Source organism: Euleptes europaea, chromosome 10 (genome assembly GCF_029931775.1).
Source record: "Euleptes europaea isolate rEulEur1 chromosome 10, rEulEur1.hap1, whole genome shotgun sequence".
Classification (NCBI taxonomy): Eukaryota; Metazoa; Chordata; class Lepidosauria; order Squamata; family Sphaerodactylidae; genus Euleptes; species Euleptes europaea.
The window spans coordinates 29,701,286-29,722,205 of NC_079321.1; the positions used below are offsets into that span (position 1 = coordinate 29,701,286).

The 20,920-nt window shown below is 43.4% G+C and overlaps 1 protein-coding gene across 2 annotated transcripts in view; it reads right to left on the minus strand.

Annotated features, from left to right (window-relative positions):
- ASAP2 (ArfGAP with SH3 domain, ankyrin repeat and PH domain 2) overlaps positions 1 to 20,920 on the minus strand; it is a 107,873-nt gene that overhangs the window by 60,171 nt on the left and 26,782 nt on the right. For both annotated transcript variants that reach the window (XM_056856097.1, XM_056856096.1), the window contains exons 2-5: positions 8,899 to 8,971; positions 7,154 to 7,299; positions 2,786 to 2,860; positions 2,116 to 2,165 (exon numbers count right to left, since the gene is read on the minus strand). In XM_056856097.1, the coding sequence (XP_056712075.1) occupies positions 2,116 to 2,165; positions 2,786 to 2,860; positions 7,154 to 7,299; positions 8,899 to 8,971 (344 nt within the window). The remainder of the gene's footprint in view (positions 1 to 2,115; positions 2,166 to 2,785; positions 2,861 to 7,153; positions 7,300 to 8,898; positions 8,972 to 20,920) is intronic.

Consider the following 20,920-nt stretch of genomic DNA (forward strand, 5'->3'; position numbering starts at 1 on the left):
TAATGGGGCTTTCCACTAAAGGGAGCTTCAGTAACTCAGAAGCATTAGAGGCCACATTATACAGCTTTTTAGTAACTGGAGGGAACTGTTCCCCCCCCCCCCATTGGTTTCTCCCTTTCCCCCTGCAACAAAGATAAAAAGTAATCTGGCACAGGAACCACTCTATCAGTGACATTATGATATGAAAAAATTCTTTTGCACCCTTTTTCTTTTCTTGAGAAGGGTTTGAGTCAACAGTCAGATCAAGAGCTGCTAAGGCTTTTGCTAAGAAGGGTTGAAAATCCTCAACCTCAAAAAGTCTAGTCTGCTTGGAAGGCTGGGGCGTAGGATCTTCCCCTTCAGAGAACTCGCCCTCCTCCCTGTCAGAAACGTCATTATCAGACGAGAATGGCGAAGTCGCCTGTTCTAACTGTTGGGATTGGGAGGCAGAGTTAGCCTTTAAGGCTGCTTTAGTGGGCCATCCGCCGCCACTCTGTGACGTGCACGGATCAATCTGCTCCCCACTACCCGACTGAGTGCTTGCCCGAGGGCCAGAGACAACACGATTTGGAGCTTGCATGCCGCTGACTGAAGGAGGAGGGGAGGGAAGTTGAACTGCTCTTAGCCCATCCGAGAACGCGTCTCTAATTAAAGATGCCAGCTCCGCTCTTAAAAGAGCAATTTCGCTTGCCACAGACTGGGAGGGTAAGGGGGGGGGAGTACATTACCAGTTTCAGACATGGCCAGCACGGGATTTTTGGATGGCGAGACGCCAACAGCCTGATCTGCGGATCGTCCGCTTGTGGAGGGGATAGCGGCTGAAGCCATTGTTTTTCCCCGGCTGTTCCCGGCTGCAGAGCCCTTGTCCTTTCCTTTGGGTTTTGCCGCTGACGCGCGGGCGCAAGCGGCGGAGAGGAGGCGTTTAGCACTACCTTGATGAGAGGAGCCTCTCTTGCACTTGTTGCTTGATTTCTTTAATTTGCCTTTTGAGTCATCAGAGTGACTGTTTGAAGGCAACCGGCATAGCCTGGAGTAATTCTGGGACCAAATCCCCTCAGAAATATAATTGTCCGATCGCCATTTTGTTTTGGCAGGAAGAAGCAAAAACTGTTCTGTACCTAGCCTCAAAGACAGATAAAGGCAGAAAACAAGAAAAGGTTTTTATTTTTTTATAGGTTAGAATATAGAATAGAATTAGATAGAAATTAGAAATAAGGATTTTAGAATAGCTCAAGGAAGAGAGCCGTGATTACACTGCTCTCCCGGACGAGGCAGGAACAAGACTGAAAAGGGCGGGGGCGTTCCCTCCAGGGATAGGCAGTTAAAGTTTTAGGTCCTGCCTCCCGGAACAAGAGGAAGAGGAAACACCCACTCTTAAGATGGCCTCCTCTCCCAGAGCGAGAATAGATTTTTTTTAATGAGAGTTCAAAGAACCTGCTTGATGGTCCATTACAGAAGTATATCGACATATCAGAATTGTTGTGCCTTAAAAAAAACAACCACAAAGCCATGATAACACAAGACATAAAAGGGGCTGGGTGTTATCATGTCACCAGTGACGACAGCACCCTCCCTTGAAAATCCTAAGTATTTAAGGCATGTGTGGAAGACTCCACAACTGTGAAAATGCAGAGTGAGGACAGACATGTGGAAGAACCGTACCCAAACTGATTCCAATGCTTATGGTTCAACTGCCAAGAAAATCAGGAGTAAGTTGAACATGAGAAAAAGCCCTATGTTTTCCCAGGTCCCAATAAATTCAGTAAGTGTGCCTTAGCAATCCCAAATTAGCAATCCCAAATTACTTCCAGAGGGGTAGTAGCCAAGTTTGTTGCAGCAAAAGCAAATTCCAAATCATGGTTTAACTCCTATGTTTTCCACTGATGCCAGCAGAGGATGGATGGAGTGAGTTTCACCAGTGCCTCCCTCCTACAGACCCTCACTTCACCCTTCCCCCCCAGCTGTGGTTCCCAGTCCACTGACTCCCAGGGGAAGAATTTCAAGAGGCCTGGCAGACTGCAGTTGGAGGGGGAGGTCAAAAAGTTCCCTTCCATGGACACTCCTCTGCTTGTACAGAAAAGGATCCAAGTAACTCCTTTCTGAGGCTTTAATTGTATAATAAAAGAAAATACATACACTTTTGTTTCATAGTCTTTCCAAGCTTTATCAAATGGTTTCTTCAGGTCCTGTGAAAATAAAAAGATGACCCAATGATTGAGACATTCTGTTCTTCTAATCACCCCAGATCAATGTTGGTAAAGGTCTAGGGCAGGGGTGTCAAATATAAGGCCCAGGGGCCAGATCCGGCCCGCGAGCCAGCCACCCGCCCCCAGTCTTGAGGTGTCAATGATCAAAGACTTAAATTTAAAAAGATTATGTAAGAGTGTTATTGTGTTAAGCATGTTTGTATTTTAAGTAAAAAATAACGTACAAAATAATATAATGAATTGGCTTTGCCTGTGTCTTCTATAAAGTTTGTATCTCCGGTACCTGGTATTAAATTTTATGGTATACACAGCCCGGCCTGACCAAGTGCCATTTATGCCATATCCAGCCTTTGTAACAAATGAGTTCGACACCCCTGGGGGTAAAGAACATAGGTAGCACGGGTAGAGCCCAAACAGAGGAACAGAACTTATCCACCTCCCTTCTCCTGCTGCAGCCCACTGCAGCCTGTTGCAGCCCCCCCCCAAAAAAAAAAACCTTGTCACCATGGGAGGGAGTACATGTTTTTCTACAACTAAACTCAAAATGAACTCATAACAGTGATCATAATGATCAAATTTTTTAAGACACACACACATACCCCTTTAACTCCTTTTAGATCTCCCTTCAGCAAACTGTCCAGTGGAAAGGTTATTATGTTGTTCATATTCTGGATCTACAACAAATAATACAGGTATGTTTTAAACATTTTCACACCCAGGCTCCATTACTTCATCCAACAGATCTAGCAACACCCAAACCTTGAGGAACGAACAAGTCAAGAGATATGAACTATGAACTTTAAAGAACAGGCTTAGGATTGTCACTATAAAGTGCAGTCATTGCTGCATGTCTGATTCAGTAAAAACAGGCTCACCAGGAAGCCCTCATGTTCCATACTCCCTGCTTTGCTCCCCAAGAGGTAAAGACACCACTTTCCACATATGCAGTGAAAATCAAGTGGGGGAGGTATGATCTTCCTAAATATGTGGAAGTAGCTCGGAATGGCTTGCGGCGTTATTTTTGAGGTGCAGTATTCAAGGTGTGGGTGTGTTATCAAGTTAAATTTTAACTCAGCACAAACGATAGGCATGTAGGTAACAGATGGTGGAATATATTTGCTATACAAATGAAAATCTGCCTCTAGAATGGAACTCTGGACTTACTTTGAAGGTGACAATAAATAAGTCGAGAACATTGGGAGTGAGAAATCTGAGATAGACAGAGATCCCCTCAAAAGGCTCAAAAGGAGGCTGGGTCAGTGCCTGGAAGATGAAGTGCCATCTTCATGTTGGAAAGCTGTGAACCATCAGAGGCTGCATAAGCGTGGTTCCTTCCACGAGGTGCTTCACAGCTGGATGTCTAGAACTAGGAAAACCTCTGGTGTATGTGAGAAAACAGATGCTAATGCTACTATTTGTCTGTGGTGGGTGTTTGGTTGAAGTCCTTGATAACCTAAGCTGAAAGAAAAGTGTGATTTCAGGGAGGCGCACTGTGTCATTTATTTATTAATTAAATTTTATTTAAATATTTATATCCCACCTTTCTTCATGGCTCAAGGAGGCTTACAAGTCACGATTAAAAGGTTTACAGTTGCAATCCTAGGGGAAAGGGAAGGGGCAAGGGAGACGAGGAGAATAACCAGACACCTTGACTGGGGGGAAAACAGGCCACAGCTTTTTTTTTTTTTTTTTTTTTATTTACGTTATTTATAGCCCACCTTTTCCACAGGGACTCAAGGCGAATTACATATAGTTGGGTCAGTACAATCAACAAAATGGGAAATTCAGTAGCCAATACATTAGGATTGTAGAAGTTTGGAACTACCAGAAAGAACTGAAGCATGGCATAGTATTAACATGACACATTAAACGGTATTATTAAACGGTATATTGATTATATTTATGCAGTTTCCCCCGAGCTGGGCATAAACCAAATAGCCCCTACCCCCAAGATCCATTATGGGGGTACCAAGAACAAGGAAGGCAGGCACATAGGCTCAGCCTACCTCCAAAATTGCATCAAGCTCGATGCCCAAACTGCCACAAGAGATGGGCAACCACCCCTCTCCCACCAAAGTTCCTATGACCGTAACCCAAAAAGCAGGGTGTTGAAAATGGCGTGAAGTCACACATCCTGCCCCAACTTGGAAAGGTGCATGTCAGAAGGTCCACCCAGAAGAGGGCCTCTTGTCCGAAAGAAATGTTCAAATGCCATACGATGGATCCACCCAAGGCCTCTACAAGCTGCCCGGTCACCTCAGTCACTTTCCATCTCGTAATGTCCACCTTGTCTAGACGGCCTCATGCCGTTCACACTGTTCCAGCAACTTCAACTGGAAGAGCCACGTGCCAGAAGGCAGGAAACAATAAACCATAAGTCCTCATCCATGGCCCTTATTAAGTCATGAACATGAACACATGAAGCTGCCTCCAGTTAAAGGGACAAGGCAACTAGGTGATGTGAAAGACCTCCACCTGAGACCCTGGAGAGCCACTGCCAGTCTGAGTAGACAATACTGACTTTGATGGACCAAGAGTCTGATTCAGTATAAGGCAGCTTCATGTGTTCATTCCTCTGGGGTATGGGTGTTGGTTTGCATTTGGGGGAAGCACCCGGAACCTCTCCTGAAAGCGACACAAGGTGTCCGCAACGTCATTCATAAATGTAATCAACCCACCTTGTCCTACCATGAAAACATCCTTTGCTTAACTAGCTTCTGTTTCTATAATTATATAAGCACCAGAGAAATGAAACAGGTGTCTAAGCAACACACATTCCAGCGGCCCAATTACCATCAGCAGGCAACGAACATCAATCCAAACGAGCAGTTTTGTCGCTAAGGCAAGGTTTGGTGGGGGGGGGGGGGGAAGAGAGAGATACTAGATCCAAAACAACATAAAAGTAAATCAGCCTTTTTCAAGCTTTTCCTACTGCCAAGTTCCTGATGAACCACTTGGAATATACTTCTTATTCATCACCCACAGATATCGGTCAGTCTACTAAACTAAGTCTGAAGTCTCCCTTCAGCCTAAGCAGGCTCTTCCTCCAACAGAAGAGCCGCTTAAGCTGGAGGAACTTTCTCCAGTCTAAGGTAAGGAAATGACTGTATATTCTATTACAGGCTCAGTACACCACTCTATGCTCCAAACACATATGTGAGCCCCCATCTTGAGAAAATGAGCTCCACATAAAGTATCTGAGGGCAGCTCCTCTCAGCTCCTACCCATGTGGCTGGTATTAATATAATATGAGGGACAGAACCACGGGGAATTAATTCTCATCTGGCCTCGGTGTGCGTGTGAAAAGGAAAGACAGACTTTCCCCCACCCTGTTGTGAGCATGACATAATAGTTAAAGGTTGTTAAAAGATAACTGATTGGCTTTAAGTGAAGTTCTCTGCATATCCTTAAGGAAATTAAGTACATTGAACTAATACCCAGGATTGTCTTCATAACGCATTTGACCTAAATAGATTTGGAGGCTATTGACACTACTCTGTTCAAAGATCAGTACCAAAGGAACAGCAACTGTGACAAGGAATCATATGAAGAATGCCAAGCAAAAGGTTTAATTGCTTTTTTAAAATGCCTCCATGCATCCATATCAAAGCAAACAATTAAAGAAATTTTAGAAAGGCCTTTGCTAATAAAAAAAAAAGTGCCAGGAAATACTACAGCCCAATACACAGAAGTTAGCTCTCACCAAAAAATAAAAGGGCAATGTATCTGATTTCCAATAAAGGGAAAAAATAAAAGCATTTCAATCTTCAGTTTCACATGCAGAAACCAAACAGAATAATCATAATGCGGCAGCCCAACTGAGGTCAGGAGCTAGCCACTGGGAACATCTGTTGCCCATTTTGAAACAGCTTCATCAGCAGCCACTCTGCAACAAGTGTACAGTTTTAAAATACACACAGGCAACAAAGCAACACAGGAAAAAAGGCCTTACCATTCATAAGGGACAAAAAATTATTTAATTGCTGTAATGTTTGGAAGGGGAGGGGCTTTTGAGACACTTTATTTTGTAATAGATTACGATGGGTAGCTGTGTTAGTCTGTCTGTAGCAGGAGAAAAGAGAAAGAGTCCAGTAGCACCTTAAAGACTAACAAAATTTCTGGCAAGGTATTAGCTTTCATGAAGAAGTGAGCTGTGGCTCATGAAAGTTCATACCTTGCCAGAAATTTTGTTAGTCTTTAAGGTGCTACTGGACTCTTGCTGTTTTAAAATATTGTCGAAGGCTTTCACGGTCAGAGTTCATTGGTTCTTGTAGGTTATCCGGGCTGTGTAACCGTGGTCTTGGAATTTTCTTTCCTGACGTTTCGCCAGCAACTGTGGCAGGCATCTTCAGAGTAGTAACACTGAAGGACAGTTTTATTGTGTAATGTGTTTCTTCCACCTTCAGAACAAGCACCATCCATATTGTACTATGATACAACATGGAGTCAGGGGCAAAACAGCTCATTCTCTCCCCTTCTTTCATTCCCAGCCCCATGAGAGGGTTAAGTCAGAGGACAGCAATTAGTGTTATAAATGGTTTAGAAAGAAACCAATTATATGAGGCTGGAAGGTTCTCCCGAAGAGAGCTGGATAACAAAAGTTGTCTTTACAACCATTTACAATACGCATTGCATACATACATGAAACAGTCCCTTGAGATAGTCACATTTGTTTCTAGACAGCCACATTTCCCATTTCAAGTACTATAAGCTAAGCTTCAGAAGCAGCTACTCAAGTTAGTTTTTTTTTTAATACAGTTAGCTGAAATGTCCACTAATGCAGTTCCTCAGATGTCATTAACTGCAAAACTTAGTAGGATAGCTAAGCCGTAAAGTCTACCAAAGCTCTGGACTTATATAAGATCACATGTTAAAGATTAAACGTATTCCAATTGAAATCTAAAGTTACACTATTCCATGTCAATTCAGTAAAATGCGCTTTTGAAGAAGGATAAATTATGTCCTACCAGGTTTTTGAAGAGTGCCGTCAATTCCTTTGTAAACACAGCAAATTTTAAAAATGCTGTTCCTAAGTCTGGATCATCCCTACAGACACAGTTGCCTCCAAATTTCTCCAAAGCTTGAGTATATTGTTCTTCATTTTCCACATGAGCTTCAAAAAAGATTATATTAGCTTACAGTAAGGTTTTCACAAAAGGAAAAGGAACATCTCCTAAGAATTATTTTCCAAGTAGATTTAAATACATCCAAACTTTTGAATTTACATTTTAACAATTTAATTTAAAAAAATCAAAGATAAGAAGAAAATAGTCAAAGATTCAGAAGACTAAACATGCACAAGGTACTTAAACAGATGTCAGCTGTACAAGTCAAAGTATCTAAATATTTGGTAACCATCAAGAATACACAAAAAGAAAAAAAAATTGGCTCCTTGTTAAACAAACTATTTTATTAAAATATGCTTAATTCAGAAGTGCTAAAAATGGTGGCAGGGGGAGACACTTCCTTACTTCAGTTGTTCTTTTTAAAAGAAGAGTGAAGACTCTGAAGGAATACCAAACAGCATTTTGCTGCGGGCACTTCGACATGTATACAAAGCTCTTTGCCTGTGCCCTGCTAACAAAAGCTTCTCCATTAATTTTAATGAGAATTGCCCTTCTACACAGAAATGAAGGTTGTATGTGCAAGTATTCCAATCACATATAGATTAGGGGAATGGACAGACAGTATCAAAAATGTCAAGCCAGGTTTAGACAAGACCAAAGTATATACATGCATAAAAAGATACATCCAAAAGAAAACTTAAAAGTATCCAAAGATATACATAATTCCACTTAAAAACTGTTATACCCTATACCAAGTTTCTACTTAGCTGCTTCAAAGGAAGCCACCTCTTCCTAAGGCGGAGACCACCAATGAAACATGCCAACTGTTACGCTATTTGCATCTTAAAAGTAACATATTCTATTCCTCCTATGGGTCATAATTGGATATTACTGTTTACTGACCTTTTACAGGTCAGATGATCCTACAAAGCAGGGTTTGGAGGATCTGCAAATGTGCAGTGGAAGTACATGTTCCCTCCTCTTCCTATTTGGTTTTCTCTAAACATAGCGTGCCATAATGTCATAACTCGACAATCAAATCATGGCTTGCAAACTTATTTCCAACCATGATTTCGAGACAATTCTGGTTAGCACTAACCGTAGCTTGCCTGGTTCAGACTTCATGGCAAAAGATTTCAGTGCTCAAGAAGAGAAGGGCACAGCATGAAGGCTCATGGCCTGATCCTTATGTAATTGGAATGACCTGTCTGAACTGGGCACTTCTAGCCCAATAATGCCTCCTCTGACTAGCAGCAAGCTTCCTGAGGTCTCAGATAGAAGTTCCTCCGAACATGTGATCCTTTAACCCTAGGGTAGAGCTACACGTTACCTCAGCAAATGCAAATAAGGCTCTGATTGCTGAGTAAGTCTGAATACAAGGGTAGGGAGTGAGGCTCAACTCTTTCTCCACCTGCTAGTTCTCTTCAACAAATTACCCAATGTCATTTTCCCCTAATAGGCTTATTTATTGTGTTGGAGCCCATCTGGGGGGGTTTGCAAACCAGCACACAGCAAGAGCCAGCATTCCATATGCACCAGGTGAAACATATACTATACCTTCTCAGCTATTTCCAGATAAATGCTTGAAAGGCTCAAAATTTAAATACACAATTTTTAGCTGTACACATAGTAGACTATATACATACCTAAACCAGATATATTTATTGCTTTTACAGATTTCTTCATTTTATAAAGCACAGTTCTGTCAACATCCAGTGCCTAAAAATAAAAAATAAAAGTTCAAGTCATATTTCAATATCATAAATAAAGCTCATGTGAACATTTCAGAAGAAAATAAAGGAACACCTATGAAACATCCTGTTGGCAGACTATACTTTAAGACTCTTTCAATATAGAATTTTCATTGGAGGATTATTACAGGATCTAATTAGCATGCTTTATATTGCTTTTCTTTTTTTCCCATTCATCAGACTACTGCCAATTCTGCAAAGCATAATGCATGTTTTATTGTGACATCTGAAGAGAGTTGATCCAACCTCTATTAAGAAAGCTACCTGCTCACTCAAAGGAATTTTATGTTAGGTATCTTCCTCAGATAAAGATCCAAAAGTCACTAAACTTGCTGCAAATTTTTGTTTTGTGGCAACAAGGATAAGACATGCTATGGTGATAGCAACAGACAAAGGATGAATACCAATCCTGATTTTAGACGAACCCTAGATTTTACAATGACAATTTAATGTAATTTAATTATATATTTTATTTTTGATGTTATTTATTATATTTGTTTTTTGCTGTTATTGTTATCCTGGTCTTTGACGGTAATAAAGTAAAAGTAAAGTAACTTTGCAAAGCCAATTTGTTCTTATTTTTGATATTATCTTAATATTCTCAACATCAATAGTGTTAGTATTCTTATAAATCTGAAGTGACATGGAAATTTGCAGGGAATGTTGGACTGCCCTACTGCTGATGTAGCTAAGCAGGCTACTGTATTAATACTACCATTAACAATGGGCTTTCCTTTGGTCTGGTCAAAAATCTGACTGTTTTAATTTTCTGTCTTTTATGATTCAACAGAGCAGATGCAGACTTCAACAATGCATATTTTTACCACCAAGAAAAACATCAAAATTATATTCATGAGCTTCTATCATGAATGCACTCTCTCAGAAATCAGAAGATGGCTGTAATGGTTGCGCGTCTCGGCATGAATAGTAGCATTAAGCAAGCCCACAACTGTTTCAGCGAACAGATCCAAAGCACATCTACTCCACAGTATGACGCTAAGAAGGCATAATAACAGTTTAACATTAAAAATGTTTCTTTATGGTGTTATTATAATATTCACATCCCACATTCAGGCATATAAAGCAAGGACTTTGCCCAATTGTCCCTCCTTGCTCCAGCCCCCTTTTGCCATCAGGCATATTGTTCAGGTGCGTACCCTAATCCTCAGTAAAGGCTTTTCAATGAGTAAAGGGAAGGGGGAGGCAAAGATCTGCTCCTTCAACTCCTGCTACTCGTGGCAGTTTCGATCCAAGTCACATTTGTTCTAAAAGCCAAGAGGGAAGGACATTCCACAATCCTGATACCACCAGCAAGAAGTCCTCTTATGCTGACACCCACCAAACCTGTGAAGACAGTAACACAACTTCATGTGCAGCCCATTCCTTATCTTTCGGCATCCGGGGATGGCGTGGCCAAGGCACCGGCACAGCTCCTCTAAACCCGCTTCCCGCTGCGAAGTTTAAGGCGGACTCCTTCTTGCAAGAACTCCAGGATTATTGGTATGCCTGGCTGAAGTGGGTCAATCTTTTTTCTTCTAGCCCATCTTACGAAGGCCTTCCAAGATGTGATATATGCGTCGGGTGTAAGGCCTTCGGGCTTCTATGATGGTGTTGACCACTTCATCGAGATTTCATCTATGATGGTGTTGACCACTTCATCGAGATTTAAGAGGGACCTCCTTTCAAGTGCCAGGCGGTCAAACAAAACCATTGCGGGTCTGGATGTAACAGTGGACCCTGGTGAAGAGTGTCCCTGGTTGTTGGAATTTGCCAAGGTTCCCTGCACGAAATTCGCTTCAGAGTCACAAACCAAGGCTTGTGAGGCCAATAAGGGGCTATTACAATTATGCTGGCTCTCTGTTGATGGATTTTCCTCAATACCTTGGGAAGGATTGGAATTGGAGGGAAGGCATAGAGCAGTCCCATGGGCCAAGGGCTCAGGAGCGCATCTGTTCCCTCTGCCTTTGGGTGGAAGTACCTCGAGTAAAATCTTGGTACCTTGTGGTTTGACTCTGAAGTGAACAAACCGACGGAAGGGGTGCCAAATATGTCTGTGATCTGATGAAATACATTCGTGTCTAGAACTTATTCTCCCTCGTCCACGAACTGGCGGCTTAGCCAGTCGGCTCGAACATTGAGGGTGCCCTTTATGCGTTCTGCACGGATTGATGGTATGTTGGCCTGAGCCCATGTGAATATCGTCGAGGCCTCCTTGTGCAGTGAACATGACCTAGAGCCGCCCTGTTTGTTGATGTACGCCTTTGTTGATATATTGTCTGTCCTTATGAGGACATGTGGTTTCTGATTGTTGTTGAGAACTCCAGGAGAGCCAGCTTTACAGCCCGCGGCTCCAGTAAGTTGATATGTAGTCTCGATTCCTGTTGTGACCAGTGGCCTTGGGCTAGCTGGTCGCCCAGAGTGCCCCCCCCCCCAGCCTGAAAGGCTGGCATCTGTGAATATCTGAATGGGATCTTCGTGTGTGTATTGTGTCGACTGTCGAAGGTTCGATGGAGTGGACCACCAGTGTAGACTTTGTCTGACCTTGAGAGTGATGGTAATTGTCTTGACCTTCTTTTGAATGATATCTAACTGGTGTGGGCGTAGGAGCCTCTGTAAGGGGCGTGAACGGAAGCGTGCCCACGGAACTATTGCGATACAGGCTACCATCAGTCCCATGAGTTTCGCTAGTGACATGAGTCTGGCAGTCTTCGATTTGGCTGTGGAAGAGGCTAATGCCACTATTTTGTCTATCCTTTCCTTGGGTAGAGATAAGGAGTTGGTTTGTGAATTGATCCTGGCCCCTAAATGGGTCATGGTCTGGGACGGTTTTAAGGAACTCTTGCGGAAATTTATGAGGTACCCATGCTCTTGGAGTGTGTATGGGACAAACTCGGAGTTGGAGCGCAGATCAGGCTGTCGTCCAGGTACGGGTGTACCTGGACTCCCTCCTGTTTGAGAATGGCTATTACAGTCACCAAGGTCTTTGTGAATACCCTCGGGGCCGAGGCCAACCCGAAGGGGAGGGCCCTGAACTGATAGTGACTGTGTCCGTAGGCAAAGCACAGGAATTGCCTGTGTGAGGGGTGAATGGGAAAATGGAGGTATGCCTCCGTGAGGTCCACCGCCGTCATAAAAGTACCAGGGAGTAGGGACTCCACTATAGACTTTACTGTTTCCATGCGGAAATGTCTGCGAGCCATCCTCTTGTTGATGTATTTGAGATCAAGGATGGCCCTCCAGTCCCCGTTCTTCTTTGGGACGGTAAAGAAAATAGAGTATACTCCCTGGCACTTCTGTTGGGCGGGGACCGGCTCGATGGCCCTGATTTGGATCAGATGCTGTATGGCTGCGAGGGTTCTGGCATGCTTGTCCTTTTTGAATGAGATTGGGGAGCGCAGGAAACGCTGTGAAGGTTGGGAGGTGAACTCTAAAAGGTATCCGTGTGTCAGGATTTGGGAGACCCATTTGTCCGGATTGGACAGAGCCCACCGGGCAGTGAACTCTTGCGGCCTCCCTCCCACTTGAATGTGACTAGCGTCACTGGGGGTTATGTTTTTGGAACTTGTCCCCTTTATCCATCCTGGACTGGGAACCTTGTGGCCTTTGGAATCTCCCTCCCCTTCGAAAGGACCGAGAGTTGTTCCATGAACCTCTGTTTTGTCCCCAAGAACCTCTCCGAAAGTCCGGTCTAAACCTGGGTGTAAACTTTGGGGAACGAAAGGAAGGGTACGAGGAAGGCCGATGATCCCTCTTAATTTGCATGGGGAGGACCTGTTTTTTATCTTTGGTCTCGATTAGGATGCTATCAAGCTTTTCCCCAAACAAGCGACCTTCCTTAACTGGATAGGCCATGAGAGTAGTCTTGGCCTTAAAATCCGCTGGCCATGCTCTGAGCCAGAGGGCTCGTCTAAGCGAAGAGACCGAGGCCATTGACCTTGTCACGAATGATATGTTGTCAAAAGAAGCGTCGTCCATTAGGGTAATGGCAGTTTGGACCCTTTCTAATCCTCCTAGGACTCTGAGGTTGTCCTCAGGAACCAATTGAACTAACTTTTTTATCCATAGATACAAAGCCCTAGCGAAGATGGAGGTGGTAGCACTGGCCTGGATTGCTAAGGCCGAGGCCTCATGCGCCTTTCTTGCTAGGTGGTCTAATTTTCTGTCAAGTTGATCCCTAAGGGATCCCACCCCATCCTCTGGAACCAGGCCCAGCGACTGCAGATCCAAAACTGGAGCGTCCACCAGGGGAACCTTGAGAATAGTCATAGCATGCGGGGCGAGGGTATAGAGCTTTTTAATATTGGGGGGTACTTGCCTATTGGAAGAGGGGCTTTCCCACTCTTCTCTAACCGCCCTCATGAAGAATTCTGAGTTGGGGTGAGTTTGGGGTCTAGGAAAACATTCCTTGAACCTGTTTCAATTTTGATTTTGGTTCATCATTGGATTTAACATCCTCATTAAAGTCAAGGGCTAATATGGCCTTGGCCAATAGGGTTTGATAGTCCTCTCCATTATACAGCCTAGTATGCTGGTCTGTGTTCTGGAGAGGCTCGTCATTGGAATCAAATTCGCCCTCCTCTTTTTCCTCCTCTTCATATTCTGTAGAGGAGGTTGGTGATTTTGAGGTTTCAGTCAGTGATTCCCTTGGGTCCCCTAAATTGGCCTTACTCAGATTGGCCTTCATGGCTGCTTTTGTGGGCCATGCAGTAGCTGTATTGTTGGTAGAGGTGCTAGGGCCTTGGCCCTCCTCTGCCACAGAAATGGTTTGGTTATTCATGGTTTGATTAGAGGGGGCAGGAGGGGCTCCATAAGGACCTGCCCAGATGGGGGGGGGAGGCGTGTTTGGTAAGCTTGGAAAGCCTGCCACTGACGCTGAAGGACACAATTAATAAGCTCGTCCGCATTTTCCAAGGAAAGAAAATTGCCGCCTGCCGCCGCTTGGAGGGGGGGTTGCCATATCCCGTCGGGATAAATCCCACTGCCACCAAATTACCCGTCCCCGTCGGGTAGAACGCAGTCGTCGCCGTGTGAGGAGGAGCGCAGGCGGTCGGAGAAGAGTCGGGTGTGCTTCGCCTGGCTTTCTGTGCAGCGCAGCCCTTATTAGTGCGGCTTTTCGCGCCCTTTTGATCTTTGTTTTCGCCGAGGGCTGCTCGTCAGGCGGGGAGCCAGGTGGCCAAATCAAACTCCCTAATGGTCCGCACTCGCGGCCGTTGGGAGAACCGGCGCCTGAGGGGGTGGTTTGTACCAGCCCCCTCTGGTAATCTTTCTCAGAGAGGAGGTCGCCCTCTCTAATTTCAATGGCGTCGGCCATTTTGGAAATTCTTCCCTGCTTTCTCTCAGACGAGGGAAAAAACGAAGGGAAAGGAAGGAAGGGCTAATTTAAGGGAAAAGGGATCAGGTACAAACAAAGGGAAGACTTACTAGACAAAAACAGAACAAAGAGGCTCTAGGGGAGAATCCAATCTAAATCTATTTGGGTCTGAGGCACAGAGCTGTGCGAAGTTGCCTGCTCTACCCGAATAGGCAGGACAGAAACTGGCTTCCTGCAGGCTGTTTTCCCGCCAAGAGAGACAGGAAGTCAAAGTTTTTAGTCCTGCCTACCCAGATGGAGAGGAAAACAACCCACAGCTTCAGGATGCCCTTGCCTCAGAGGAGAAAAAGATATAATTTTGTCTGGGTTCAATTGTGAAATCAGTGCTTTAGGATTTAACTCTTCTTCTTTTTTAAGTGCAAGGATGACAGTTTACACATATTCTCATATATTTACAATATATAACATCCTTGTAACTAACAACATTCATGCCAAACTGTCATGGGTGATAACATTATGCATGCTTTGTTCTTCCCAGGAAGCATCAAGCATTTAAATTGTGCGGAAACCCTGCTGGGTTATGTATTCCTATATAGTGAATAATTAAGTCATTACAAAAACAAAACATAACAAACCCGGAGTTTCCAATATAGCTAATCAGGCACATTTGTACAGCATGCCTTGCTCCTTTTGTCTATTTTCCTCCCACTAAACTAACAAATTCAAAATAATGCTTGCATTATAGAGTTCCTTCCTGGATTTCAGTGGAATAATTCCTTTGAAGGACTAGGGTAATTGAGTGGTGAATTAAGAAGGCTTTTAAATGTCTTAATAGAGCTTGCTTTTTGTGTTTCTCTTTTACTGCGTGAAGATCATTCCCCTTCTTTTTATGCCTCTGCCTCCCTTTCGGCACCTGCAAATTATTTTGATGGGCTCATGCCCTTTCTTGCTGGAGCTGAATTCTCAAAGGACATGAATGCTTCACACATATAAAGTACGTCAAAATGCACTTCATTTTTGATCTTCTTCACTACTCATTTTTCTCTCTCTTTTTTCCTCTCCAGCAAGAGTCAGAAGCAAGGATACTTAAAATGGCTTCTGATGCTTGTTACACCTTCTGGAATTACAATTCCATCATGTCTAGCCAATTCTAGGAAACAAAGATAGCCATGTAATCGAAATAAGCAGTATATTTAACGTCTACACTGATATTATTCTGAAAACATTATCAGACTTTACCATTACTGCATCTGGGCTATTTTAGCACAACAGTTAATGCTTACAACAACACCTGCTGTAAAAAGATTGGCTTACACAGATTGGTTATACTTCACTGTCATGCAACTGCAGTACTAACAACACACTTCAGTTTTGTAAACATTTTCTTGTGTTTGCTTTGCTTTCCTGCAAACATAATACTTTTACATAGCATTTCTAAAGTTCTGAGTCCAAGACTCTGAGCAGGAAGACCAGTTTATTTGATGTATCAAGTTACTCCTAATTAATGCTCCATACTCATAAACAAAAATCATTTTGGAGAAGATGGGGGGATCTTTAAAACACTTAATTTTATTACACCAGGTGACTCACAGATAGGATTCCCAGGTCCCCCCCCCCCCGGCCACCGGAGGGGTGGATCATATCAGGCTTAAAATGAGGCCCAAGCCTCGACAGTGCCTTTGTGATGATGTCACTTCCAGAAGTGACATCATCACATCACGGACGACGTAGACATTCTGGTATAGGACTGCCAACTTCCAGGTACTAGCTGGAGATCTCCTGCTATTACAACTGATCTCCATCCGACAGCGATCAGTTCACCTGGAGAAAATGGCCGCTTTGGAAATTGGATTCTATGACATTGAAGTCCCTGCTCTGCCCAAATCCTGCCCTCTTCAGGCTCCGACCCAAAAATCTCCAGGTATTTCTCACCCCGGATCTGGCAACCCTGCTCTGGTATTTGTGCAAAAACTCTGTGGTAGAAGTTGCTTTTACCACAGAGTTTTGCCCAAATACCAGAGTGTCTTCCCCGTCATTGCCAGTGTGGTGATGTCACTTCCAGAAGTGTCGTGATCACGCTGGCAGTGTTGAGGCCTAGGCCTCATTTTAAGCCTGGTAAGACCCCGCCAGCCAGCTAGATGGCACTGGGGAAAGGGGCCCAAAGTGGGAGTATCTCCCACCCGCAGCAGGGGTCTGGTAACCTATTCACAGAGAAAGAGTGATTCTAAAGTCACTGATTCAAAAAGTGATATTATTTTAGATTGCAAGCTTCTCAGGGCAGGGTCTTACCTCCTTTGTTATAAACACTGATAGCATTATATAAATAACAACAGTCCAGAAACTTCTTAAATTAGACAAACATCTTATTCAAAATGTCTTAGAAAGTTATTTATTTATTTGAAGACCTTATGTGCCATCTTTCTACCACTATGGGCCCACTGAAAATCCACTTCAAAACATATAACAAAGCAAAATTAAAATATATAATAAAAATCATAAAACTACCATAAAACTATCAAATCAATCTATAAACTACCTCAGGGATTATAAAACATCAAGCACTGTCCAATTTATTTTATCTAGTTCTAAGCAACTGCAGAGTAAGAATGTCTTCAGTATGCTCCAGAAAGCCTTGTCAAGATGGTGTTTATCTTACTGTTGAAGGAGAACATTCCACAATTTGAGGAAAGCAGTTGAAAAAGCACACCTGCCCAGTATATCCGAGCCAGTCTAATTTCAGCAGGTTCCCACAAAAAGGAATTGCTTACTGATGTCAGTGTGGCGAACAGTACACAAAAAGGATTATACAGTTAATAAAGAGTTAATGTTTGGAGAAGAGGCTGTCTGCCCCCTGCAGAAGTGTGGGAGGAAGAATCAGGAGAACATGTCAGTAAGTTGTCTGCTGAGATAGTTGCATTTTAGGGCCTCTACTAGGCCCAAGTTTACTTTAATGATACTGCTCATTTACAGTACATTCCTGAGCTTTTGCCATGTAAGGACGGCGTGGCAGAGGCGCAGCCACGGAGCCACCTAAGCAATTCCCCGCCCCACCAAAGCCTTGAAAAAAAGCCTTTTTGTGGCTTTGTTCTTTTAAAATGGGGCTTTTCGCCCCAATAAGAACAGCGAGGCTGCGCCTGTTAAAAAGCAGGCGCAGCCTCGCTCTTTTCCCTGCCGGAGTACTCAAGGCGAAAGGGGACAGGAGACTGCCTACAGGCAGCTCAGCCCCCGGAACGCCCCCTGGGATGCCGGCGTGGGCCTTTACACCAGTGGAAGGCGCTTGTGGAAGCCCCTGCCAGCAGCCTAGGGTGGCGCTGCCCGCCAGCGTCAGGGCCACTTATGGCAGCTTAAGTAGCCCTGACGCCAGTGTGGGGGCCCCCAATGCCCGCGCAGCTCCTTGCTAGCCTCCTGGGGGTTTCGTCCTCAGAAGTCAGGAATGTGCTGCTAGCCTACAAGCCTTGAGCAATGTCACAATAAAAATAAGACTAAATGTCACAATAAAAATAAATATAATTTAAATAGCCAACAGGTTACTGTGCTTGAGGTCCAGTTATATCATACATAATAGGCCCAAGTTATATACTATATTAACACAATGACTTCCTGTATGCGAGGCAGGGACAAGTTCTTGAGGAACACATGGATCATTCTACATCTCCCACTGAAACATTCAGAATTTAGAAGGATCAGTACAAGTCGAAATGGTCCTTCAGATCCTCTTAGGGTTGCCAACCTCCAGGTGGTGGCTGGAGATCCCCCGCTATTACAACTGATCTCCAGGTGACAGCGATTAGTTCACCTGGATAAAATGGCCACTTAGAAAGGTAGACTCTATGGCATTATACTCCACTGAAATCCCTCCCCCATCCCCAAACCCTGCCCTCCTCCTGCTCCACCCCCAAAATCTCCAGGTATTTCCCAGCCTGGAGCTGGCAACTCTAGATCCTCTGAACCCAAACTATTTAGAACTTTAACAATCAACTAAAAGTATTAGGAATGCAAAGTTAAAAAGTAATTCTTATCAACATGTGATGTACCAAGTATTAGCTGATAAAAAGTATTGTTTTTCCTTATTCTAGTATCCATTAGAAAATCTCTCCCTCACTTATCCAATCTCATAGAGATTGAAAAATAGAAAAATCTCATACAGGACAACTACCACCTAAACCTCTACCCTGCCCCACTTTCATTGGGCAGTATATGCATACGTATAAGCCAAATAGCTGGCAAACAAGCTAGAAGGTATCACAATATTTTGCTATTTCTTTAATTGATCAATTTGATACAGTTTTCACAACAGACTGCATAGCCATTCATGTTCTATAGTCTGGGCATCATTCTAATCTGTGAGACACTTCAAACAAACCTAGAAAATAATCATTAGAGTACAATAATATACGCGGATTGGCACAGGCAGGCAGGCATAGTAATTTATTTTTAGCTGCCAATTAAGTGGCTACACTTCAGGTTGATGGTGCTCCTGTAAGTGGTTCTGGTTAATTAGCCATAATTAGAATTTACAGTTTCCACAGCAACCTTAGCTCTGGCACACACTACAAAGTTATTTTAAGTCATAAATTGGGTAGGGTATTCCAAGTGTGAAATATTGAAACTCAAAGTAGTAAGCACAACTTTAAAAATGACGTTCTGATAATTTGACATATTTTAAGAATTGCTTTGAAGCCAACAAACTTAACCTTCATTTCCTAGTCCTTTCTATTACAGACACAGAACCTTTTTCCTTCATCTACACCCCAACATGAGATTTTCCTTCAATCCCTTCTCTATCCTTCCTGGCTTCCAAGACCTTTGTGCCCCTGCAACACAGAGCTTTTCCTGTTCCTTGGATCCATGTGATGGTTCTTGCTGCCAATTTCCCAGCAGCTGCACCACCATTGACATTTTATGGACCTATTTATATATGACCAAATCCAAATTCCATCAGAACTCACTTCACACACGCAATACCCAATGCTCTTCCTGAGGGTTTCCTGTCTCTCTAGGAGCAGTATGCTGCATGGCTCCCTGAGATGCAGCAAGATGGCGAATCAATGAAAACTGCCCACCCTTTTTGCTAGCCAAAATGACTTCTTGCCTGCATTAAGGTTGTGGCCGTGTTCTCCCACACGCCAAGCTCCACAAGATCTCATGCTGAACTGCAGGCAGCTTTACCTGTTGTTTTTTTTAAGAGTAGGCATAGGCCCAATTTAAATCAATCATTTTACTCAGCCTAGAACAATACTGAGCAAATCCATTCAAAAAATAATTAAAAAATGTATCCCACTGTTTGCTTTCAATTGGCCAGTTCTTTCCAGATGCAATATCATTTCATTAATACTTGGCCCGCAGGAAGCACTGCCAAACCCTTATCTGCCTGAAGACGTAGGGTTGACAGCTCCAGGTTGGGAAATGCCTGGAGATTTTGGGGGTGGAGCCTGAGGAAGGTGGGGTTTGGAGAGGGGAGGGACTTCAATGCCATAGAGTCCAATTACCAAAGTGGCCATTTTCTCAGGGGAAATGTCTTGTCGCCTGGAGATCAGTAATAGTGGGATATCTCCAGACACTATCTGGAGGTTGGCAACCCTACTGAAGAGCCACTGCCAACCACAGTGGACATTATTGAACTAGATAGACCAATGGTATATATAGCAGCTTCATATGTCTACGTAAAGTAAAGTGGATATTCTACTCCTGAAGAATAAAACACAAGGGGAAGGTTAAACAAGAAGGAAGTCAATTAGCTTCTAGGCTCCTGGATTAGGATTAAGTGGAATCCCAAATTCAGAACATGGGCCTTCAAATCTCACATCTGTTTGAGGTTTTAAATGGTTTTCCAAGTGACAGATTTCAATGAACTTCAGTGAATATTGTAAGAAGCAAGAATATAATAAAGTTAAAATGAAAATCTGCGGCAGCAATAGGAAACAGTTTCCTAAGAAATATAATTTAAACAGAAACTAGGACATTTTCTTTCAATTAACTGAGGGGGGGGGAGACCTTTCAACCAACATGCTTCTCATGTTTGTAATGGGCAATGCACTCCTAAGGGGCACCTGCGCTGCGGCGGCCAGCCAACAGTGTAACCGTGGCACCACTAGTCCGCTCCGTGAAGGGTTTCGCTAGTGAGTGGCCGGCATATAGCTAGGTTTTCGAGGCAGCAACCGTGGTGGAACTCACCTTGTACAGATGTACTGTGCTGCCCTGAGATACATGCTATGGTAGGATAATACCCATGATTTCCCCTCTCCTACATAAATGAAAATACGCATAAGTTAAATTTAATCCATTTTCTGAACTGTCAACTAATAACATATATACCATATATCCATATTACTATTTTTGACTCATCTTCCATCTTTGTGCTCCCCTTTAATATTTATTTTGTTATGACTTCCTGTGCCTGTCCTTTCCCTACAAAACCTGTTTGCTAACCATTTTAAACATGCCTGCTAAAGAGGTCTGAGCTCATGCATATGAGTCATGTTAATGAACTACCTACAAAGACTGTGTCTAGCCACACAGAAGAGAGGCTACGTACACAAGAGGATGAATAAGCAAGGCAAAGCCACCAAATCGCAGCTTTGGCTTGACAGTAAAACACAAACAAAA